At 29.9% G+C, this 22,863-nt stretch overlaps 1 protein-coding gene across 1 annotated transcript in view; it reads left to right on the top strand.

Moving 5' to 3' along the window:
• Window positions 1-22,863, top strand: part of Pcif1 (Phosphorylated CTD-interacting factor 1) — a 67,520-nt gene that overhangs the window by 10,573 nt on the left and 34,084 nt on the right. Inside the window, exons 2-6 of the mRNA XM_067272476.1 lie at window positions 11,149-11,309; window positions 11,398-11,678; window positions 15,036-15,226; window positions 17,719-17,873; window positions 17,973-18,204. Of these exons, the coding sequence (XP_067128577.1) occupies window positions 11,159-11,309; window positions 11,398-11,678; window positions 15,036-15,226; window positions 17,719-17,873; window positions 17,973-18,204 (1,010 nt within the window). The 5' untranslated portion in view covers window positions 11,149-11,158. The remainder of the gene's footprint in view (window positions 1-11,148; window positions 11,310-11,397; window positions 11,679-15,035; window positions 15,227-17,718; window positions 17,874-17,972; window positions 18,205-22,863) is intronic.

Genomic DNA, 22,863 nt, shown 5'->3' with positions numbered 1-22,863 from the left:
TTACTGTTCATGTAAAGATTTACAGACACAATATACTCACTGCAAGGTCCAAAGAATCTATTTACCCTGTGGTAAGTAGATTCTTTTCTAGTGGTGCCTTTCTCTCTACCTCATCAATGTTGCCGCTACAATCTGTTTAATTTCAAGAAACCAAATACTTGCATGCCTATTTTTGTTTGAATTAAACTAATTTAATGTTGAAAGATAGTGTTGTTTTTATTGTTTTTAAACAAACTTAGTCTTTTGGACCACTGATTACAGTTTTTATCAGCCATCCATGTCATGAACATATTTTGGATATCTTGGTTTGTTCTGTCAACACTACAATGAGACTGGCTATGATATACCATATTTACTTGCGCATAAGATGAGGTGTGACTTTAAAGATCAGAATAAAGAAAATTAGATTTATTAACACAATTCTAATTTTACTTTGTTTAATCACAAATAAAATATTGTCAAATGCACCTAAATGCACACATTGTCCTGCAAAAATTACTAGCATTTTAAACTTTAAGAAAAATCTTGTAAAATTGACAACGTAATTGTAAAGCTGGACAATCTGGAATCTTTTTTGCCAATTCTTAACAGTTGAATCCACTCTCTGTCAATTACACTTATGAATTTCTCCAAATTCTGGTTTCCAAATAACCATCTGTTTTCATAGGAGATTTGGGAATGGATTAAAACTTATATTGAGCTCCTGTGTAATTTTGAAATTCAATTCAAAAGCTTTGCTTTTCCTATTGCTATTGTTGCTAATTATCTTTACTCCTGACAATACATAAGAACAACTCAAACGATTCAGATAAAATAGTTTTGTTTTTAAACACCAGAGGGTGAGTATCTGGTAAAAAATGTGAATACGCAGTTCACAAAAATTATTGCAAAAATGCAAAGAATCCTTTGCTTATGCATATAGGATGACCTAGGTTTTTGAAGCAGTGAAAAATGAATAAAAACCTTGTCTTATATGCAAGTAAATACAGTAGTTTGACACAGATAATTTTAAGACCATCCAGTAGAACGTAATTCATGTACTACACAATTGGCAGGTTTTCTGCTTAATTAAGCATGCAGACATTGATCTTGTTTCGTATATATTGTACCAAGGCTGAGAATTATTAATACCAAATGCAAATTTAAAAAATTTTAATAGTACAGTAGAGCATCGATTATCCGACTTAATTGGGGACTGGGGTTGGTCGGATAACTGAAAAGTCGGATAACCGAAAAGTATGAAAAAATACATTATTAGTATAGTGTATTAGACCTGGTTTAAATACTAGCCTCCCTTTCAAGGTCGAGCCGGTGCTGCCAGCTAAAACATGCAAAAATTTAACAAAAATAATATTAAAGTAGCCAAGACACAACCAAATATTGTAGCGCCACATCACTAGCGGACATTTGAATTTGCCGACTAGAACGCAGTCGGTTAACCGATAAGTCAGTTAATCGGGGGTCGGATAATTGATGCTCTACTGTACCTTCAATAGTGTCTTTCATATGAGGTATTACTTAGCTTGTTCTGACTTAGAGGACTATAGCAATTTGTGGAATTTATGTAGAAACTATTCATGTCCTTTGAAGAAATTAATTTATCAAAACTTTTATCAAATTGTCTTTTTAACAAAGTACATATTTCAGATTTGGCAGCCATTTTTACTTTTCTGGCTGTAATAACAGTGGGAAAGTACGGTAATCTGGCAAAAAACAACCCCCCAGATTTTTACATTTTTGGACTTGGAACCTTGAAACATCAAGAAATGCAAAAAAATTGGGGGTAATTTCTGTGTGTGATGGGCACAATTTTGTTCACCCTCTTTGAAGCTTAACAACTCCTGTGCTTATTTCTGAAATTTTGCATGGAGGTTTGTTTATAGGGGAATCAATGCAAATAAATTTTGGTAGTTAAAAATTGAGGGGTGGGTAGATAATGGGGTCATATGTACTGTACATCAAGTAGGGTTGGACTTAATGATGATTTTACTAATTATTAGCATTTACAATTTTTTATAAAACCCATCCCTGCCCTCTAGGTTTTTTGTCATTTTATAATAGTTAAAAATATAAAAAGTTTTTTTAATAAAATATGATAACAGATGGCATCACCAAAATCTTAAATGTTGCCGAGAAAGTTGAGCAACTCGTTGTTGGTTTATTTTCAACTATTTAGCTACATTGCCAGATTTTTAGTAGCAGGAAATCCTCCTGTACTTTGAAGATCCCTAAAAGATTGGAGAAATCACTATATTTGGTTTTAACAAGTTTTTGTTTAAACAGATCATTCTCTCATTAAAGTAATTAATAATAATCCAATAGATACTATCATCATGATTTGAGATCCATAGAGTTTAGTTTAAATAAAAGTTAGCTTCTTAAGGTCCATTTACAGTGATCGTTTTGTGACAGTGATGTCCGGCACAGTACAGTGATGAGTATTTACACAAAGCAGTGACATGAAAAGCTCTCGGTGAGTGGTCATAATCTTTTCCGAGGATGAATTGGCTATGATAGCTATATGTTTGAATGAAGAAGAAAAAGAAATGCAGTCAAGAAAGTGCTGCAAGTGGGTACATCAAGCATGGACAAAAAAAAAATCAATAGAATGGGAGTTTCATACTGTTTATAAAAGATTAATAGATGATGAATCTATATTTTTTTAATGTCCCAACATGCATTTCATATTTTATTAAACAAAACAGAGAAATATTCATTTTGTACTCAATATCCATGTGTTTCGAATGAGATAAATCAAATAGAACAGGGTGTTGATGCACCTTTTCAATTAAATGTTCATCATCCATTGGAAAACAAAATTTACCGTCAGTGAAAATATCGTTCCGGTCAAATGTACTTTCATGGTACAGTCATGCCACTGCCACTGCACGACACTGTGCCGGACGATTCTGAACAGGGTGGTTTAAAACTAGGTCAACGATTTCCCACCAGCAAAAAATCACTGCACTAAGTGGATACTGCACGGTCATGTCACTGTTGTTTGTAAATGGACCCTTAATCCCAGTAAGGTATTTATTAAAATTTAAAATGTTTTTGATCAGTTTGACTGAGTTTCTTTAGTTACATTGAATAAAAAAATTCATTTAAAATAACATAAAAATAATTAATAAAACAGAAATTTTGATAAAACATAATAATGAATACAATTTGACAGTAGTAGGTAAATGTTTGAATTAACGTGTGAACATAAAATTTAAATAATATAAAACAGTAAATATATGGATAAAAATAAAATAAACAATTAATAAAGGAACATAAAACTCAAATTTCAAAAAGTGACCATAAAGCATTGGGAAGGGTATTGGCATTGCAGTGATTAATGCATGCAGATTTTCTACGAGCTTTATAAACTTCTCTTGGTAAGAAAGAGCATGCACATTAGAGATATGCTTAATAATTTTCACTTCTTCCCAATTTATCAGTATATCTTGTTGATGTGAATAGACTGCCAATGCAGTGTTACAGAGGTTCTTGTTGCTTGTATATTTGTGCTCTCTGATTCTTTGTTGTAGATTATATCCAATGCCATCTATGAATAGAAGCTTTGTCATGAAATGTTGATCATTTATTGGTGTTGAGTAGATGTCTGGTGCAGAGTTGTGATCATATGGAACCTTATTCTATCTTAAAATTTTGAAAACTGTCAGATCATGTTGGTATACCAATGTAAGATTATTAGAGTTGGCTGCTTCTTTATGTATATCTCTTCAGGAAGTAATTAAGACAACAATTTTTTTCTGGTTCACTGGTATTGAGTTAGTTTTTGTATTTTGAAAGGTTACAATTAATCATTTTATCATTGAATTGGATGCCCATGTTGTGCTGTTATCTTTAAGATCTTGAGTTCTGCTATTGTATCATGGATGTTGGTACAATGGATATATGTTCTTCTTATCAATGATCTGAATACTTAAAACTTAATGTGCTATGGTCCACAAAGTTGTAGGGGATTAATATTGGTTGAAAAGTGGGCTTCCTGTATATCTTAGTAACTATTTCTCCAAAATTGGATGTGTTTGTTAGGTCCAAGAAATATACTGATGTATCACTTTCTTGATTTAGCTGCAGGAGTAAACTGTAGTTGGTGTTGAATGTTCAGAGAAACCCTTGTAGGTTTGGTTTTTTTTCCACCATATTATGAAGATATTATCTATTTATCTTGTTTCCAAGAGAATGTGATCTTGAAAGATGGGTAAAATGGCATTTTCCAGGCAGTACAGAACAATCTCACATAGTATTGCTGAGGAGGGACTGCCCATGGATACACCTCTATTCTGCAGGTGAATTTTGTTGTTGAATTCAAAGAATGATGAATAATAAACCAAATGTTCAGTTTCAGGATGCGTTAATGATGTTTGTATGCCTTATTGATGTTGGCAAGTAGGAAATCGCTAATTTCACTAAAACATATAAGTAATTTAATAGATGGATAAAGCAATTGAAAGCTAAAACTATCATATACTCTTTGTCAAGTAGAGAAATAGAATCCAGTCTTTGTATCAATTGAAGAGAGTTGCTGATTGAAAATGGATGCAGAGTAGCCTTAATTCTGAAGAACCTGACCAATTGCTTTTCAATCAAGAATACTAGAGAACTGCATTTCTCAATTACTGGACATAATTATTTTATGGGTTTTGGCAAAGGTAAAAATGCAAGTATTCTAGGTGAGCAGATGATGGAATTCTGCATATGTAAGAGGTATGCCAGTGGGGTGAATTTTTACATATATTTAAAAAAAAAAAAACAAAAAGAGAATCAAAACCATGTCAGAAATCACAGGCATTATTGAATAACCAAGCCACAGTTGGTCTCAAGCTTTCAAAGCAGACTATTTACTAATTACACATGTAATTTATGTTCATTTACTATTTTCCCTGCCACAGAGACATGTAGTCTTAAGTACAAAAATTGGGAAATTTAAATTACCCTTTACAGTACTTATATTTATCCTATGTCTTTGGGGTAAATGGATAATTTTTCATATTTATTGCTTTATATATTTTTTTGTCACTTCTATATGTATAATAATGAAAAGAGACTTACATTGCTTTATTGGTTTAGGATATTTTATGGTTTTTTATACATTTGGGGTCATATAGACCCTGTGGTACCTTATATCATATATAGCATTTAAAGTGGATTTTGTATGTTAGAAAAAATTAGAAATAGGTATTAATTACTTGTGTGACTCATCAGTTCTTGAAGTTTGGGTTTAATTGTGTTTACGTTTTGATATGCATTATTAATTTTTTACTATTGTAAAGATTGTTTCATTTGATAAATGAATTCATAGTCTCAAGCATTGTCAAATATTCATTGCTTAAGAATATCTTGCTATGAAATTAAAGCAGATAATCAAGTTGCAGCAAGTATAGCACAGCCAGAAAATGAAGATTAAGATCAACTTATGTTTCAGAAATAAAAGACAGGTAGCCAGTATAACAAATGAAGTAAGTATGTTTGTGGTAATCACAGCAAAATCATTTGTATGGGATTGTGAAAGTAAATGATAATTCCTAAGTGAATTATTTCAATAGATTAAATAAAAACATGTTAGAATTTTGAAATTTTAACAGTTTTGTGTCATTTAATAACTGTAACAATAATCAATTAAGAAGTAGATTTTATATATATGCATAGAGTTAGATTGACCCCATGTACCAAGAATATCAACTTTTTTATGGTATCTAAAGTATACGTGTGTGTACGTCATCTTCATCAAAATGAAAGAATTATTCTTTAACCATTGTCACACCTTTACCAGCAAAAAAAAAAAACTATTGTTTAATTTACCATTCAGTAACGAAACAGCTGAAGAATTAGATGAAATAAACACACGCTTTAAGAAATTCCATCATACTTTAATAACCAAGAATGTTTTTGATCCAGTTTGATGGATCTGCTTCAGTTGCATTCAAATGAAGAACGTAAAAGAACATATAACAGTTATATGTTCAATTATAAACTTTTGAATCGTAAGGGATGAAGTAAAAGTAAAATACATGCTGTCATCTATCTAATTACATTCAGGAGAAAACTTTTGAATTGAAATAATGTGACTTCTGGTCCAAACTGGAAGTTTGTATATAGTTAATCAGGGCCTCCTGCCCCTAAGCTTTCCATATCTAGTCTTGACTTTCATCTATCTAACTTCATTCTCAAGATTAAGGAAGGAAATAGGCAGACAGATGCCAGTGGGAATTTATAGGGCTACAATTTTTGAAAATTGCAGGCCAAAAACTATGTACTGTTTACAAACTGAATAAAGATAAAAATAAACATGTAGCTATCATGATTTGAATTTTTAAGCTTACAGTTCATACAAAGTTTTCCATGTGGTGGATAGCAAACCTGCATCTTTATCTTTGAACCAAATTTGTTTTATACATGGTGTCGTGTAATTGATGGTATAAGCAGAAAGGTGGTGATTCTAGACGAATACCGAATCGAAAATATAAAATAAAACTTTTCATACAAGGCTTTGTTTTCAAGAAAAGAGATTTTGAAAGAGTTTTGAATATTTGTGCACTTGATTCAACTCAATGAATGTCACTGTATGCTATTTTTACTGTCAAGTGTTTTGAAAACATTGCTGTGTTACTTATGTGTTTGTAAACACTCTTGATATTTTTTATTTTTATTTATTTATTATTATTTTTCTTTTTGTATTGTTCTTACTCTTTGCTTATGCTTAATCAAATCAAACTCTAAAAAAGCATTTTTCATAGTTCATGATGAGCATATAACAAGCTGATATGACTATATACATACATAAAAGAAAGACATTGGCCGTACACGAAGTGTTTAGCTGGCAGAAAAGAAGATAAGGGAAGGGGAAGAAGGAGGGAGAGGAGATAGACAGAAAAAGATACGATCCCTCTGAACAGCGTACATATGACTACAGTACCCTCTATGTTTGATGTCGGCATGCAGTTTTTATGCTGCAAGGCCATAGTCCCCCAAAGGGTCTAAAAGAGAACCTGGGTGTAGCAAACACCAATAATTGAGTGCACGAATAGCTGAGTGTAGAAGTTAGTGCCAAGTGGCTGTTAGTAGGAAGACTTATATCTACTTAATACTAATAGAACTGAATGTGATTGCAAATCTTAATACTACTTAACAGATAGACAGACAGTGCGAGAAGGAAATGAACACAATGACAAATTAGACAAGACGAACGGACCAACAGAGACAAATGGGCAAGACCCCAATTTTTTTTATTTATTTATTTTATTTTATTTTTAAATATTAACTTACTCACTAATGTTTAAAAATAAAATAAAAAATAAATAAATAAGTAAATGTATATGACTATATACAACAGTCAAGAGTATATGAACATGATTCTTGAGTTGGATGTATGTGATGGCAATATTTCTGCTGCAGCTAATAATTACAAAGAATGATATTCTAATCACCGACATCCTGATAGGAGAACTATTCAGAACAGAACACAGTTCTTTTGAACCTCTGTCAATATGGGGATTATGTCTGATGAGTTAACTTGAATTTTAGTAATTTGACTTATTTTAATTAACTTGAATATTAATGGAGATAATCTACATGAAATCCATTGAGTTGAATCTTGTATCAGTGTATTCAATTGAAAGCAGGGTTTTAATTTAAAACAACTGTTTTCAGTATAATTTTCAAAAGAATAGTTTGTTGACACAAGTGTAATACTGTGTTCTCTAAATGTCTCAGAACCAGTTCATATAACATACTCAGTATAGGGCTATCGTAGGCATACCTATACCCTGTATGTAGACTTTGTCAAATTCAAAAATGGATATGTAACAAATGTGTGTTCTGGGATGTTGGAATGGTATTTGTGTGCTGAATTAATATTGTGTAGCAGAAAATCTGAGTTGACCGAAACATGGTGGAAGTTTAATGGTCATATACTCTTCCTTGCATAATGAGATATTATGTAATTCCAACAGCTGTATGGAATTGCTTACAGTGAATGGATGTGGTGCCAAGTTACAGTTGATGAAAGTTAAGAGTTGTTTCTCCAATACTGGGATCAATTGCATGTCCAGTTTGTGTGTCTTGGCAAAACACATAAATTTGTAGCATCTTGAATGAAGAATTGACTACCTCATTCATTTTAAGAACCTGTGGTGGTGAATTTCCTGACTATGCTGTAAGGTGTTAAGGAAGTCTTCTGAAATCTGCACACATTGTTTCCATGACATATTCATTTAATCTTTTCATGTATGTGCTCCTCTTTATCAAGACTGCATCTTTGGATTTGTCTGCTTTAGAAGGGCCATATTGTTTTGCTTTGTCCAACTTTTACTTTGCTGGACTGTGTTCCAAAATTGTTGGATCTCTATGTCACTCTTCAGGCTACATGTGCAGAGAGCCAGCAGCCACCTTTTATCAATAAATTCTACATGTATCATCTAACTCTTTAGTGGTCCCTTCCAAATCAGGTTTGAAATTTATAAAATTTATTATACATGAGGGTATGTAAATGACACCAAACTGTGAAGTATCAACAATACATTGTGGAGATTGCATGTTGTCCCAGGTGATTGCATTATAAGTAACTTTGTTCATTTTTGTTACTTTCTTAATATAGAAATCGACTTTAGATTTTTGACATACTTGTTCTTCCAAGATGTTGCAATATACTCTGCTAAACCAATGACCCATCTGTCAAAAGCTCTTGGTCACATATGAACAAGTCTTCCTTCACAGTTAGAGCCGCCGCAAACTACAGCTTTGCTCTTGCAAACTGTAGTTTGCGGCAGCTCTTAACAGTTTGATGTAAGAGCATATACTTAAAAGCATTGAATATTTCTTTTGGCCTACTTGGGCTGAGTTTTTATAACTGAGGAGTAATGATCTACAACCATTAAGCAAATTATTTAAATTAAATATATTTTCTACGCTTTGATATTATAACTGATCTTGAAGTTATGTTTGATCTAAGATTGTTTTTCTAATTTTCATGTTATCAAATTAAAGTTGGTTATCATTTGTTATGATAAACTCTGATTATTTTGTAATTTATCTTAAATTTGATTTAAATTGGAATTAAGAAAATTACCATTCAATACTGATTATCAATTTTTCTTTTAGTGTAGCATAAATTTTATAATTTGTTTCAAATATGACCTATTGGTGATTATAGTCATTTTGGTCTGCATTACATGTCTGAAGTTGCTATAAGCGTGTGCTATGCATATATTTTTGTGTATTTTCACAAAAAATATATGCATAAAAATGTAAAAATAATTTATACTTGAAGCATGCAGCATTTTTCTCTAAATACATTTTATTGGAGAAATGAGTTCAAAATGCAATGTTTTCTTCTGAAAAAAAAATTGTGATAATGGCACTGTAAGTGACTGTATTTTGAAGTCGAATTTATGTGCAGTCCTTATGGCATTGCATGCTTCACTTGTATATTATGTTTATTTTCTAATATCCAGTTTTTATGTAACTAGCTTTTGTTTTAATTTAATTTTTAAGTCCTTAGTAAGATACTTTTTTATAGTAAGTATCAAATGTTTAATAGGAAGGTTTGTAATTTTTTATATTAATGATACATAATATGTACTTTCAAACAAAACTTCTTCAGGATATATTGAATTTTGTTTTAAAAAAAATAATAAAATTTATTTCTTTATTACAATATCATTGGACATACAGTACATTTATTGGCTTAAATTGTAATTGTCAATTTAGTATATATTCAATATAGTCTTGCTTTATGCAAAAACTTATGACATTTTTTATGCAAAAAAAAATTAAGAAGAAAATATGCAAAGTTTAAAAAAAACATATGCTTTTTTTAAATAAAACCTCTCTCTCTCTAACAATTTATCTACTATGTTTTATGAATGCTGATTCATTGTATTTTAAAACTTTATTTAGTAATCTTAAAGTATGCAATAAGAAATAAACAGTTAACTGTAACTTTTAAAGTATGTATAATACATAAGAAAATATATAACAGAGAAAGCATGGCAATCGGTTAAAAAATGACCACCCAGGGTTTTTAAATTTTTGGACTCACGACCTTGAAATGTCAAGAAATGCAGCAACAAAAATTAGAATTTGTTTGAATGTATGTGTGGTAGCATGATTTTGTTCACCCACTTTGAAGCTTAATAACTCTTGTCTTTTGTTGAAAACTTATGAAATTTTGCACTTTGCGTGTATGTATAGAGGGGATCGTGTGTCATATCTCAAGTTACTGAAGATTTTACTCATTATTAGCATATATAATTTTTTATGAAGCTAATCTCTATTCACATAATTAAGCTTTTTGCCATTTTATAATAATTAATAATATGAAAAGTTTTTTAAATAAAATCTTATAACTGATGACAGCTCTCACAGTTTTTAACTCTTGCCAGGAAAGTTACACAACTTGTTGCTAGATTTTTTTTCGAGATGCATTAAGAGGCATATCGCAATTTTTTATTGATTTCTCTACATAAAAATTTTGAACTTAAAAATCTGAATATGTAGAAGCATTAATATTATAAAACTCACAGTAAATTTATGAATTTTTATTCACAAAATTCCACAAGTTAACAAATTAATGTTTACTGTATCGAAAGTTATTTTGCAGTAGTGACTTACATTATTATTAACATACATAACATGCATCTACAATTAAAGTAACCCATAAATTTGGAAATATTATTTTAAATTACAGTTTAAATCCTAAACACAATACTGTAAATAGTGTAAACAGTTTGATTTATTACATATTTTTAGATTGAATGCTATTTTAAAATTGCATAGGAAGTCAAATAAAACAGTTTACATAGTTCATACACAGCTGAAATTTTCTGAAAAAAAATTTCATTGAAAGCTTAAAAAGTAAGCATTGTTTGATGATTGTAAGAATAGATTATAAAAATTTTAGAAGAATAAAAATATTTAAGATATAATAAATGCATTGTTTCTCATGTATAATAATAATGATACTAATTTGAATATTAGATCAGATTCTAACATCTGTACCTTAACTATTAACTTTTGCTGCTGAATGCTCTGGTTTATTCTCTCTCTACATGAATGTGCTACTATTCAGTTAATGAAATAAAATTAAACTAATTATTTTCATTTAGGTTTCTAAGTTTTTATATTTATATTTTATAGATTTATCAATATGTCAGGAGGAACAATTGGTAGACATCGTTCTTTGGATGATGAACGGCTTCGAAATCACAATTCTACAGGAAGTGGAACTGAAAGTTCTGCAACTCATTTTGAAATATCCAACTGGGATGATACAGCTAATTCCAATATTTCAAAATCAAGTAAATTTTATTTATTATTTGTTTAAAATAATAATATGATTTTATTTATTTATTTATTTATTTTAAATGTATTTTTATACTTTTACAGTTGCGGCTCCAGTTCGAAGACAGTCATCTATGCCTCTTATTCTGAATTCACCTTCACCTGCAGGTTCTCAACAAGTACCATCACCACAAACTCCTTCTGGAGCACCATTTATGTCACCTCCACAGTTTGGATCTGTAGATCCTGTTCATGACTTACCACATGAATTACTGCAAGCTGGATGGAGAAAGTTTTGGAGTAAAAGAGAAAGTCGACCATATTTTTTCAATAAAATTACCAATGAATCATTATGGGAAATGCCTCAGATTGGAGGTGCTACACATGTATGTATTTTAAAAAATATTAAATAATCTGTTATCAAAAAGCATTGAAGTAAAATATTTCACTTTTTTTACACTAAGTAATAATTAATTAAATAAAACATAATTTAAATGATTAATGCATTTCTATTTTTTTTCTTAAATAACTTGAATTAGTTGTATTATAAAGTTGATGTTTTCCTGCAATTACTACTTTATCAGTGCAGCCTAAATGTATTTACTTGACTAAGATATAATGAACAAGATAAATGCTCAAGAATAGAAGCTTATTGTATAAAAATTATTCATAAGTTTGTTTTGAATATGTTTTAACAGCACTTGTTCTGTGAAAGTATATTGGATAGTATCTAGACAACTTATCAAAGCTTTTCTATACAGAGCTTGTCCATTATCTTAATATTGTTTAGAGAAAACTAGCAGGTATGCCAGGCAAAAAGTAAGAAAGACAAACATTAAAATGAAAACCATATTAAAAGTTTGTTTATTTTAGCCTACCATTGTTATGTTTATTGTGAAGTGTCAAGGATATGAAATTAGGGGAGGAGTGAAGTATGAAAGAATTTATATTTTTCACAAGATCTTAGAGAACAAGTATGAAAAATTTGATGCAGTTTGGTCAAAAGGTTTAGAAGTGCAGAGAGAACAGATATATGCAAACATTCTATATTAGCTGTAACTGTGTTAGAAAAAACAAAAAGGAGCGATCAGTAAAAAGTCAAAGAATTCTTAAAGGGGTCAACAGTCAAAAAAGTTGTGGAGAAGAGTCTGATGGACTAAACAATTCCTTGTTTAGTCCATCAGATTAGGTAGTTCTGATGTAGCATAACAAACAGTTCCAACAATTTGAGTTCCAGAAACTGAACTGGATTGCCCACCTCTGCTATCTAAGTTAGAGCAGAAACAGGGCTGTGTTTACATATACCAGTACATTGGTACCTTGACACATGAGTTTTTCAAGATATGAGCTGTCTCTCAGTTGATTTTTTTGCTTTGAGTTGAGAGCTAAAATTCAGGTTCTGAGCCAGCTTCAGATACCCCACTGCTAGTTGGTGCAGCAAATACCACAGCGAATCATAGATTAAGAAAAAGAAGATGGAAAATTGTCATAATTTTATCACTTTTGTTACTCTTTCAATGTCTGACACGCTAGCTTATAGAAAAACTCGAGATTGAGTGATGTAGGCATTAGTTCACTTCCATGTTGTGTGCGGTGCCACCATCTCTCATTTCTTGAATTTTCCATTATTTTTCTTTCTTTATCTATGCAGTGAATGCCACAACATCTGCAAAACCAGTTTATTTCAGTACAATCTATTATGTTTTTATACAATATTCGTTATTTATATGTACATTTTTCTTATTTAAAATTCTTATTATCAAAAAAGTTGCGGTGTTTTGGGGGTCCAGAATGGGCTAATGGCATTTCAATGGGGAAAATCGATTTGACATACGAGTAATTTGAGTTAAGAGTTCCATCACGGAATGAATTAAACTTGTAAGTCAAGGTATCGTTGTATCTAGTAGGCATGTGGTGTAATTTCATTGCTAATATACATATATGTCTACATTAAATTATTTTTATTTTGCACTGTGAGCATTGTATTTGTTTTGTTATAGTTATTTAGGGATATTTAGGAATCAGTATGTGTTACTAAAACAAAGAATTATTTTAAATTAATAGTGTTGATTGGCTATATAGGAGACTGATATTTAGGAAAAATTTTAATTCTTAATTTTTTAAAGTAAATCTTAAAAGGTAAAATAGAACCACACTGTAATAGAATTGGATGCACTGCCATTATCAAGATTGAAGAAAAGCAACTTAAGATTACTAAGTAACTTTGTCCTACAGATGTGTCTGTATATTGATGATTTAATGATCAAATAATATAGAATTATTTTATTAAATTTAGAAAAGGATGAAACAACAACAGCCTAAGGATAGAAGAGAATTAAACACTGGGCGAATTTTTCATCCTTTTTATTCGGTTGGAACGCTTTTTTATTACATAACGCGTTTCGGGCCGATGCCCCTCTTCAGCCAACTAAACATTAAAAAGTGAGAGATGACTATATACAAATATTTAAAATAAATATCGTGACAGTATACATAATTAGTTTTTAGAGGTTGTTACCTTCTAAATCCTGGTAAGAGCTTGTATACCGTTAAAAGCTGGTCCGTACCTCATTCGGTAGTTTAGACGGATGTAATAGTCCAAGGGTACGAATCTTGATAAAAATTCCATAAAAAAGGAAGGTTTAGTAGCATTAGCAGAAGTAACATTCCCCTGCTAATGCTCGACCAGACATATGCAAATTAAAAACAGATCGTGCTCCGCAGTTGAGGTGGAGGAGTACGAGCCCAGTGTTAGACAACACACCGGAAGACGAATCTCAGGTATGGTTTCACGAATATGATTTGTGAAAGAATAACCCCGTATACTTCTACAGACTGATACTAAACCTTCCTTTTTATGGAATTTTTATCAAGATTCGTACCCTTGGACTATTACATCCGTCTAAACTACCGAATGAGGTACGGACCAGCTTTTAACGGTATACAAGCTCTTACCAGGATTTAGAAGGTAACAACCTCTAAAAAACTAATTATGTATACTGTCACGATATTTATTTTAAATATTTGTATATAGTCATCTCTCACTTTTTAATGTTTAGTTGGCTGAAGAGGGGCATCGGCCCGAAACGCGTTATGTAATAAAAAAGCGTTCCAACCGAATAAAAAGGATGAAAAATTCGCCCAGTGTTTAAGTTTACGTCACTACATTGTGTCTTCGAAAGAAAAGAAAAGAAACGAATACAAAACACTGGTTTCCTCAAGATAGATATAGAATTATTTTATTAAATTTAGAAAAGGATGAAACAACAACAGCCTAAGGATAGAAGAGAATTCAAATCCTTAAGTCTTGTTTAATGTGTGACTATACTGCCAGTTGCACTATCCAAACACCCATATTTAGAATTAATTTAGGTAGCATAACTAATGGTTTTTGTGCCTTAAATTACTAATCAGTTCAATCTTTGTCCTTTTACTATGCACATTTCTTCAAATGGAACTTGACAGGCTATAATTAGATATTACATAATAACCAATTGGTAATCTAAATTTTGTCATTGTTATTCAGGTTAATATTAGTATGCATGACAAAACTCTCCTGAAATATAAAAATGATAGACTGGCCAATTGGTATTTGAGACATTATGGCTGTGCTTAATTTACAAATGAAATATCTTGATATCATAAAAATTTGTTTAGATCATTTCAAATAATTTATTCATTTATTTAATTTTTCACTTTATGAAATTTCCATTGGAAGTAATCAAAAATATATTAATTTACAGTTTGATCCCATTACTGATCCACTTGGAATTCAATCATCTCCTGATCCTCAAGTTTCCTCTCCTGTACCATCACCTATTTCTTCTTCAGTATTACAGCCAACTCCTGTTCCTCAGCCAGGTCCTAAATTTGGGGAGAAGAGAAGGTGCTCTGAAGAAGGAATATTGCCAAATCCTAAACGTTTCTTATTAAGGTAAACACTTGTTATGTATGAATTTACATGCTTCCATTTTTTATAAAGAAGGGTTTATATGAGCTCAAAAAAATTGTCACTAAAATTTTATGTAAAATATACAGAAAATAGTTTGAGCATAATTTTTAAGAAACAAATACTAACAGATTTCTTTTGATGCATTCAACATTTCACATTTTTTAAACTGTTAAAAACAGTTAAATATTTAACCTGAAAAAGTTGATTAGTTTTGTTTTACTAAATTGAAGAGTTTTATTTAAAATACTCACTTATCATTCATTGAATATTACAAACCATACGAGAACACATTTTGAAATTTGTTGACAGAATTTCTGAAGCCAAAGAATTTTTTGTTATTTTTAATAATTAAATGAAATTCAAAGATTAACCATATGTAAACTGAAAATATATTGCGAGATAATTATTTAGTGTTTTAAATGTACTTAAAAACTCGTTTTTATTAATGTCAGTTAAACAGATGAAAAAGAAAAAAAAAATTGTTGAATTTTTTATTACATACACATTTACACTTAAATATACTCTCTCCCATCTTTAGGGAACCGTATCAAAGTTGACACTCCAGTTTTTATTTTTTAAATCTTTACATTTTGAGCCCCTCTAAATCAAAAAAGTGTCAAAAGACAGCAGAAAATTTTCTCTCTGTCGGCATCTACTTCATCTATCTATCTATATATATATATATAATTACTTGTCCTGACTGACTGACTGATCGATTCATCATCGCCCAGAGCAATCGCTGAACCTAAAGTGGTGAAATTTGGTACACAGTTAGGGTACGTCATGGAAACGCACACTAAGAAGCGATTTTTAGAAATTCCCTCACGCGAGGGGAGAGCATTAAGGCTTAACCGGAAGAACGGCTTCTACTCTACTATTATAGATGCGATTTTTTGTTTTCAACTACGTTTAGTCTTCATTGAGTACTAGCTGTATTAAATTGATAACATTTCAGACATTGTTATAAATATTTTTATATATTTTGATTTTTTAATCAAATGTTCAAACCGTTTCAAATTCAAATCTGTTATTGCATATTTGTTTAATTATAGAACGATTGTAAACGTTCCAGAAAATTGATCAAATTGAAAACAGTTCATGTGATTTTCAGCAATCGTCATCATTCTCAGCGATAGGTGTTATATAACAATTACTATCGTTGTTGAAATACTGAATATAAATGTTGTTTGCTTGCAAAATCCGTGCGGGCAAAGTCGCAGGTAGCAGCTAGTTTAATTACTATATCTGAAGGGGTAAAGATTAAGAAACAAAATTTGGTATGATAACTTGTACATAAGGGGCATTGATGCTATCAAATTTTGGTGGTTAATGGTTGAGGGGTGGGGAGATAGAGGATAGTCATGTCATATCTCAAGTGAGTGTTAGACTTAATGAAAATTTTACACATTAGCATTTACAGTTTCTTAAACTCATTTCTACCCTCAAAATTAAGCCTTTTGCCTTTTTTATAATAATTAATAGCATAAGATTTTATTAAAAAATAAATTATATAACAGGCAGTTCCACACACAATTTTATTTTAAATAATTACTAATCTAAATAAATAAAAAATACATATCTAGTAGATGTAGATTTTGCTCTAAGATATTTTTCTATAAGGGGATGAAGCATGGAGCAACATAACTTTTAGCAATTAGTCAGTCAAAAGAACATGTTGCAAACTTTTTTAGTAAAGCCAGGAAAGTTATTCAACTTGTTGGTGGATTTTTTTATATTTTTTTATTTACTTCTATTAATCACTTTCAGCATAAAACTTGAACAGTTTTTTTTTTATTTTGGGTTGTAGACAGGTGCAGAATATGTCCAATTGTGTGAAATGGGGTCAGGGGAAATTTGCAGTAGAAAAAAACAATATAACAATAATAGCCACAAATAATGAAGTAACATCTTGGCTAAGCCTATAAATGGGGGAGAATTCATCAAAATGCAGAAATTGATCTTGTGTTTTAAAAGTGAAATTGGAATGCTGTTTTCTTTGTTTCTAATCAGTTCAGTCATTTGTTACTTTGTTGCCTATTTACAAGGTTATGTGCTTTGAGTAAGGCTGAATCTGTTACAGAACCATGGTTTCAATTTTTACAAAAACTACAATAGAGCTTTAAAGAGAACCTTAAAAGAAAATTCATTTTTATTTCAAAACTTTTTGACACTAATGGTTGAAATTTTGTGCCTACTTGAAGTAAAATGAGATATTTGCTTATTCTTCACATAGAAAATTTGCAAATTAATAAACTGCATTTAAATTTGTATGCTTAATACTTAATGCTTTTTGATTTACTATGACTCAACTTTAGAAATATTGAATAGAACATTGTGCTGTAGAGACATTTCTACAGTTTTATATTATTTATAGAATTAAATGTTACTAGTAATTCTATTTCTTTTACTTATTTTTTGAAGAAAGTTTAATAATAGAATAAAATAAAAATAATATTTTGAAATTTGTATTTCAGTGGACCATGGGATTTAGAAGTTCCCACAAATGTAATCACCTGGGAGCGTACTCCCTCGTTAATGCCACCTCCTCATCCCGACGTCGAACAGTATCGAGCTAATCTTGTCACCAAGTTAAGATTAAGTTATCAAGAAATGTGCCATTCTAGAGAAGGTAAAAAAATAATAATATAATTAACAAAAAGTTCAAATAGTATAATTAAAAGAAATTCCTTTGAAGCAAGTATTAGTAGTAATTTGACATATTCTTAAGGGATCGATGCTCCTAAAGAATCTTTTAATCGTTGGTTGATGGAACGCAAAGTTTGTGATAAAGGAAATGATCCTCTACTGCCAAATAATTGTACTACAGCAGTTTCACAATCAATGTTTAGAGAAATAATGAATGACATACCTATTAAATTAGTGCGACCAAAATTTTCTGGAGATGCTAGGAAACAGTTATCTAAATATGCTGAGGCTGCAAAAAAAATGATTGAATCCAGGTATGTATTTTTATATTTTATCCAATAAAATATTTTCCAATAGATGGTTAAATTTTTCAATTGTATGAATGAAATAACTCACCATTTGTTATTAGCAGTTGGAAATCTGATAAAGTAACACTTGAAACAAATAGAAACTATTTGATGCTTTACTCTTTTTCAAATACAAAAAGCTAATGTTTGATTAAAAAAAAGTTAAAATAAATCTTATATATTTCCAAAAAATTTTAAATTTGAAAATTAGAATTTTTTTTTTTTTTCAAATTTTCAAACTGGAATATATTATTTGTTTCAAAAATTTTGCATACCTGAAAATGCCTCCTGATATTTGACAAATGTATTTATGTGAAAATACTTTGATATATTTGCATATAAAGATGATTTCAGTTTTTCTTACATTTGATAATTTTGTAATTTATATTAATAAAATATTCAATAACAAATATTTTATTTTTTAAGCAAAACAAATATAAATGATCTTGAATTCTAGTCTTCCTATAATTCACTTATAGGAACATAATTTCAGATTTGTATACAAAAATACTGTACTTTTGTATTATTTTTAAAACAATTTTGTTAATCATATAATATAGTAACAGAAAAATTAGGAATTTATTGCACAAAAATCATACATTATTTGCATAAAGACAACATAATCCTGGATTATCGTCATTTGAAGCTTTAGAACACTTACATAGACCATATTTACTTGCATATAAGACAGGGTTTTTATTCATTTATCACAGCTTCAAAATCCTAGGTCATCCTATACGCGCGAGCGAAAGATTCTTTGCATTTTTACAAATAATTTTTGCAAATCGTGTATTCACATTTTTTACCAGATGCTTACCCTCTTGTATTTAAAAACAAGTATTTTATCTGGGTCGTTTGAATCATTCTTGTATGTTGTCAGGAATAAAGATGAATAGCAATAGGAAAAGCAAAGCTTTTGAATTGAATTCCAGATTGAAATTCCAAAATCATATGGGAGCACAATATAAGTTTTAATCCATTCCCACGTGAAAACAGATGATTATTCGGAAATCAGAATTCGGAGAAACTCATACGTGTAATCGACGGAGAGTGGATTCGACCGTTAAGAATTGGCAAAAAAAAAAAGGTCCCCAATTGTCCAGCTTTACGTGAACAAATTATGTCAATTTTACAAGATTTTTCTTAAAGTTTAAAATGCTAGTAATTTTTGCTGGACAATGTGTGTATTTACGTTCATTTGGTATTTTACTTGTGATTAAACGAAATAAAATTAGAATTGTATTAATAAAACTAATTTTCTTTATTTTGATCTTTAAAGTCACACCTTGTCCTATATGCAAGGTCGTCTTATATTCAAGTAAATACGGTAATTCTTTTTATCCTTTTCACAGTCCAACTCGGAAGTAACTGCAAATTGACTTGAAGATATAACTAAATCTTTGTTAAAACAACAATTATAGATTATTAAAAAATTTACACAAAGTTAAAAATGATCAAAATGCCAACCTTTTATTTTAGGATTCGGCACTTTCACAATAAAACAATGATAAAAATATTTCGCAATATGTACTGTCTTGGAGCCATAGCATTTTAACTGCTTCAAACCCTCCGGTGGTCCTTTTGGGTAAATATAATAATGTATGATTTTTATGCACAAAAATGTTTGCATAAAAATCATACATTATTTGCATAAAGATGACATATAAACCTAGGAATTTATTATTAATTTTTGCAAATGTCTAAACTGTAAAAATCCAAAGTTAATCTGAAAATACAATGGATTTTTTAAAATAAAAGAAAAAATGATTTAGGATGCATTATTTAAGAAGCTATCACAAAAAAAAATAAACTTTTTATAAGAATTAAATAATTTTTATTGGGTATCGAGTGTTTAACATTTTTATAAGTTTAGTGAACTTTTCAATAGTTTGTCATAATTCAAATTTTTCTAATTACATAAAGATCACTTAACTTTAATTTAAATTCAGTTTTACTAGATGGATTTATTAATGAATTTAAGATTATTAGATTTATTAATAGGATAATTTTTACAATAAAAAAATAAACAAAAAAAAATTTAAGTTGTCAACAGAGTTATGGTTTTTTAAATGACAGAATTTATTAAAAATATTTATAGTTCTGTTATTTATTTTAAATACAAATTTTTAAAATTGTGAATGACTAATGTTTTTATAAATTAGTTAGATATAAAATCAAAGTTTTGACAAAAGAATTTTTCACCATATTGTATTATATTTATAAATTTCTTATAATTAATTTGAAAATACATTATATTCAACATTTATCATAATTAATGCAATGAATAAAAAATTTTACATTTTGTAAATTTTTGTATATTTGGATATTGCAAGTTATGTATATATGAAACAGTTTATAATCATGAATTTTCAAATTTTTTTTAATCTTCTATTGTTATCCACAAGTTTCTGGAGAAGGTTTGTGTATTTTCTCCATACTGTAGCACCACCATCACACTGCCATTAAGATTGCAAGAAGTATGGAATTGCAGAACTACAGAATTGAGAATATAATTGATTTTGAAATTACTAATAGAAATTCATTCATAATGCACACTTTGTTAGTAATTGTAAGGGTTTTAATGTTTTAAATTATAAAGAGAGTATTTTCAATTGTTTTTACAAGAGTTTAAATTTTTTCTAACGTAAAGAAAAAAAAGCGTGCTACGTGCATGGTCAGGAAATATTTTTTAAAACTGATAAAAAAACAGGATTCGGGTTTTCTTAATTTTACTTTAAATTTTATTATTATTTTGTTTCTAGAAAATAATTGGCAAAATTTACTTCTGTAATTTTACTAAAATTCCACTGTTACTATCTATTGGAAAATATTTATATTGCTGTTTAATTCATAAAATAGCCCAAAATATTCATAGAATTAAGTCTAATGCAAAATTTTTGGAGTTTTTCATAGTTTCTTCTACAAACTTGTATTTTCTAATTTATTTTCATCAATTGGTACTATAAAATTGTCGACTAGTGAGATGAGAGACTGCCGCCTTTGGAGTATCCAGCTATATTTGAGTATCTTATTAAAAGTAAAGCCTATGATTACCAAGAAATGCTTAATTATAGGAGTCTTGACTCTTATAATTATTTTTCAAGTGGTAAAGCAGGTGAAATTTTAATCAATTAACAAATTGTTACAAAATATTTGTGTCCTTAGCTAAATGTAGAGCCATTACAAACCCTATCTGCAAGTAATCATTCTGTATGGACTTGTGTCTTATGATGGCAGTTATTTTACTAGCTGGATGTACCTACATGCATGGCTGGTTACCCATTCTCTTCTTAAATTTTCATCACGTGGAAATGAATGTAATTAGAATGCAGTGGCGTGCCGTGACATTTGATGATAAGGAAGCTGTGTTTCTGTAAGAAGCCGACTTTCAGGGGCAATCAATTAATTGTGCGTCAGGGCCCGTTCGTATTTGTTTGTTCGATAAGACAGTAAAAACCGTATACAGTAGAGACTCGTTAATCGGAATCGCCGGTAATCGGAATGATTTTCAGTCGGACTGTGTCGTGCCGAATCGAACGTTTTTGATACTAAATTTACTTCTAAAGTATAATTTTCGTGTTTTTATATTCTTCAATATATTTATTTTGTTTGTACAAAATGCAGAAATAATTTTTAACGATACGATAGCCTCGATTATTATTATAAAAATTTTCATTAGGCTTAAAATCGACGAAAATTCAACACGAAGCGACGCAATGGAGAAAAATTTGAACATCAGACAGGTTAATATATTTATTCGTACATAATCGGTAATCGGAACAAATCACTAATCTGAACAACCCCAGTCCCCAATTGATTCCGATTTTCGGTTCTCTACTGTACTTCTTTAAATGTATTTTTAATAGATTATCTGACATACTTAATAAATAACAGAGGTAATTATATTGAACTTTCTTATTAGATTCAATAAATTCCCTGTGCCCTCTAAATGCCAATTCTTGCTTTGAGAAAAAACATATAACATCCATTAATTTAGATATATCTATTAATCGTAATTATCTTGTTATAATTTTCAATATTTATTTTATATTGTCTACCAATGTTAAATTCTATTCCGCTTTGATTTCCAAATTGCTTCAATTTTACGAAAGAATCGTCATTTGTGATAAATTTTATGGTCAAAATGTCGAAATTTTTTGTTGACGTATTTAATTTAGGCATTGGTCTTTCTCTTTTAATAATGTTTTCCTTTTCATTATATGGTCTTGAGCCAAAACTTTTTTAAAATAAATTTTTTAATCACTAGCCACGATATAAGGGCTAAAATTAAAATTATAAAAGAAAACTTACTTGGTAAAACAAAATGTGTGATGAATATACATGCCTAGTACAAAAAATTCTTCAATTGTATGAATATACTTTTAAAGAAACTTATAATTAAATATAACTTTGTGAAGAAACGTACATAAAAATAACAAAATATTCTTTACTTTAAATCTTAAAACAATCCACTTAGTGAAATAGCTCCCTACGAGTGGCTAATGAATGGAATCAGACGCGTCTTGGTAGGTGTGCGGTGCGTGCATGCATGCAGGGTGCCGATACCGGTCAATGTCAAATGCCTCTTTTGTCGATCACTAGTATATCTCAAAGGACGCCACAGGG

This window comes from Centruroides vittatus, unplaced genomic scaffold (assembly GCF_030686945.1).
Source record: "Centruroides vittatus isolate TY-2023 unplaced genomic scaffold, ASM3068694v2 contig_439, whole genome shotgun sequence".
NCBI classification, from domain to species: Eukaryota; Metazoa; Arthropoda; class Arachnida; order Scorpiones; family Buthidae; genus Centruroides; species Centruroides vittatus.
Note: the sequence above shows the minus strand (reverse complement) of the source record. Positions and strands in the feature narration are given on the sequence as shown.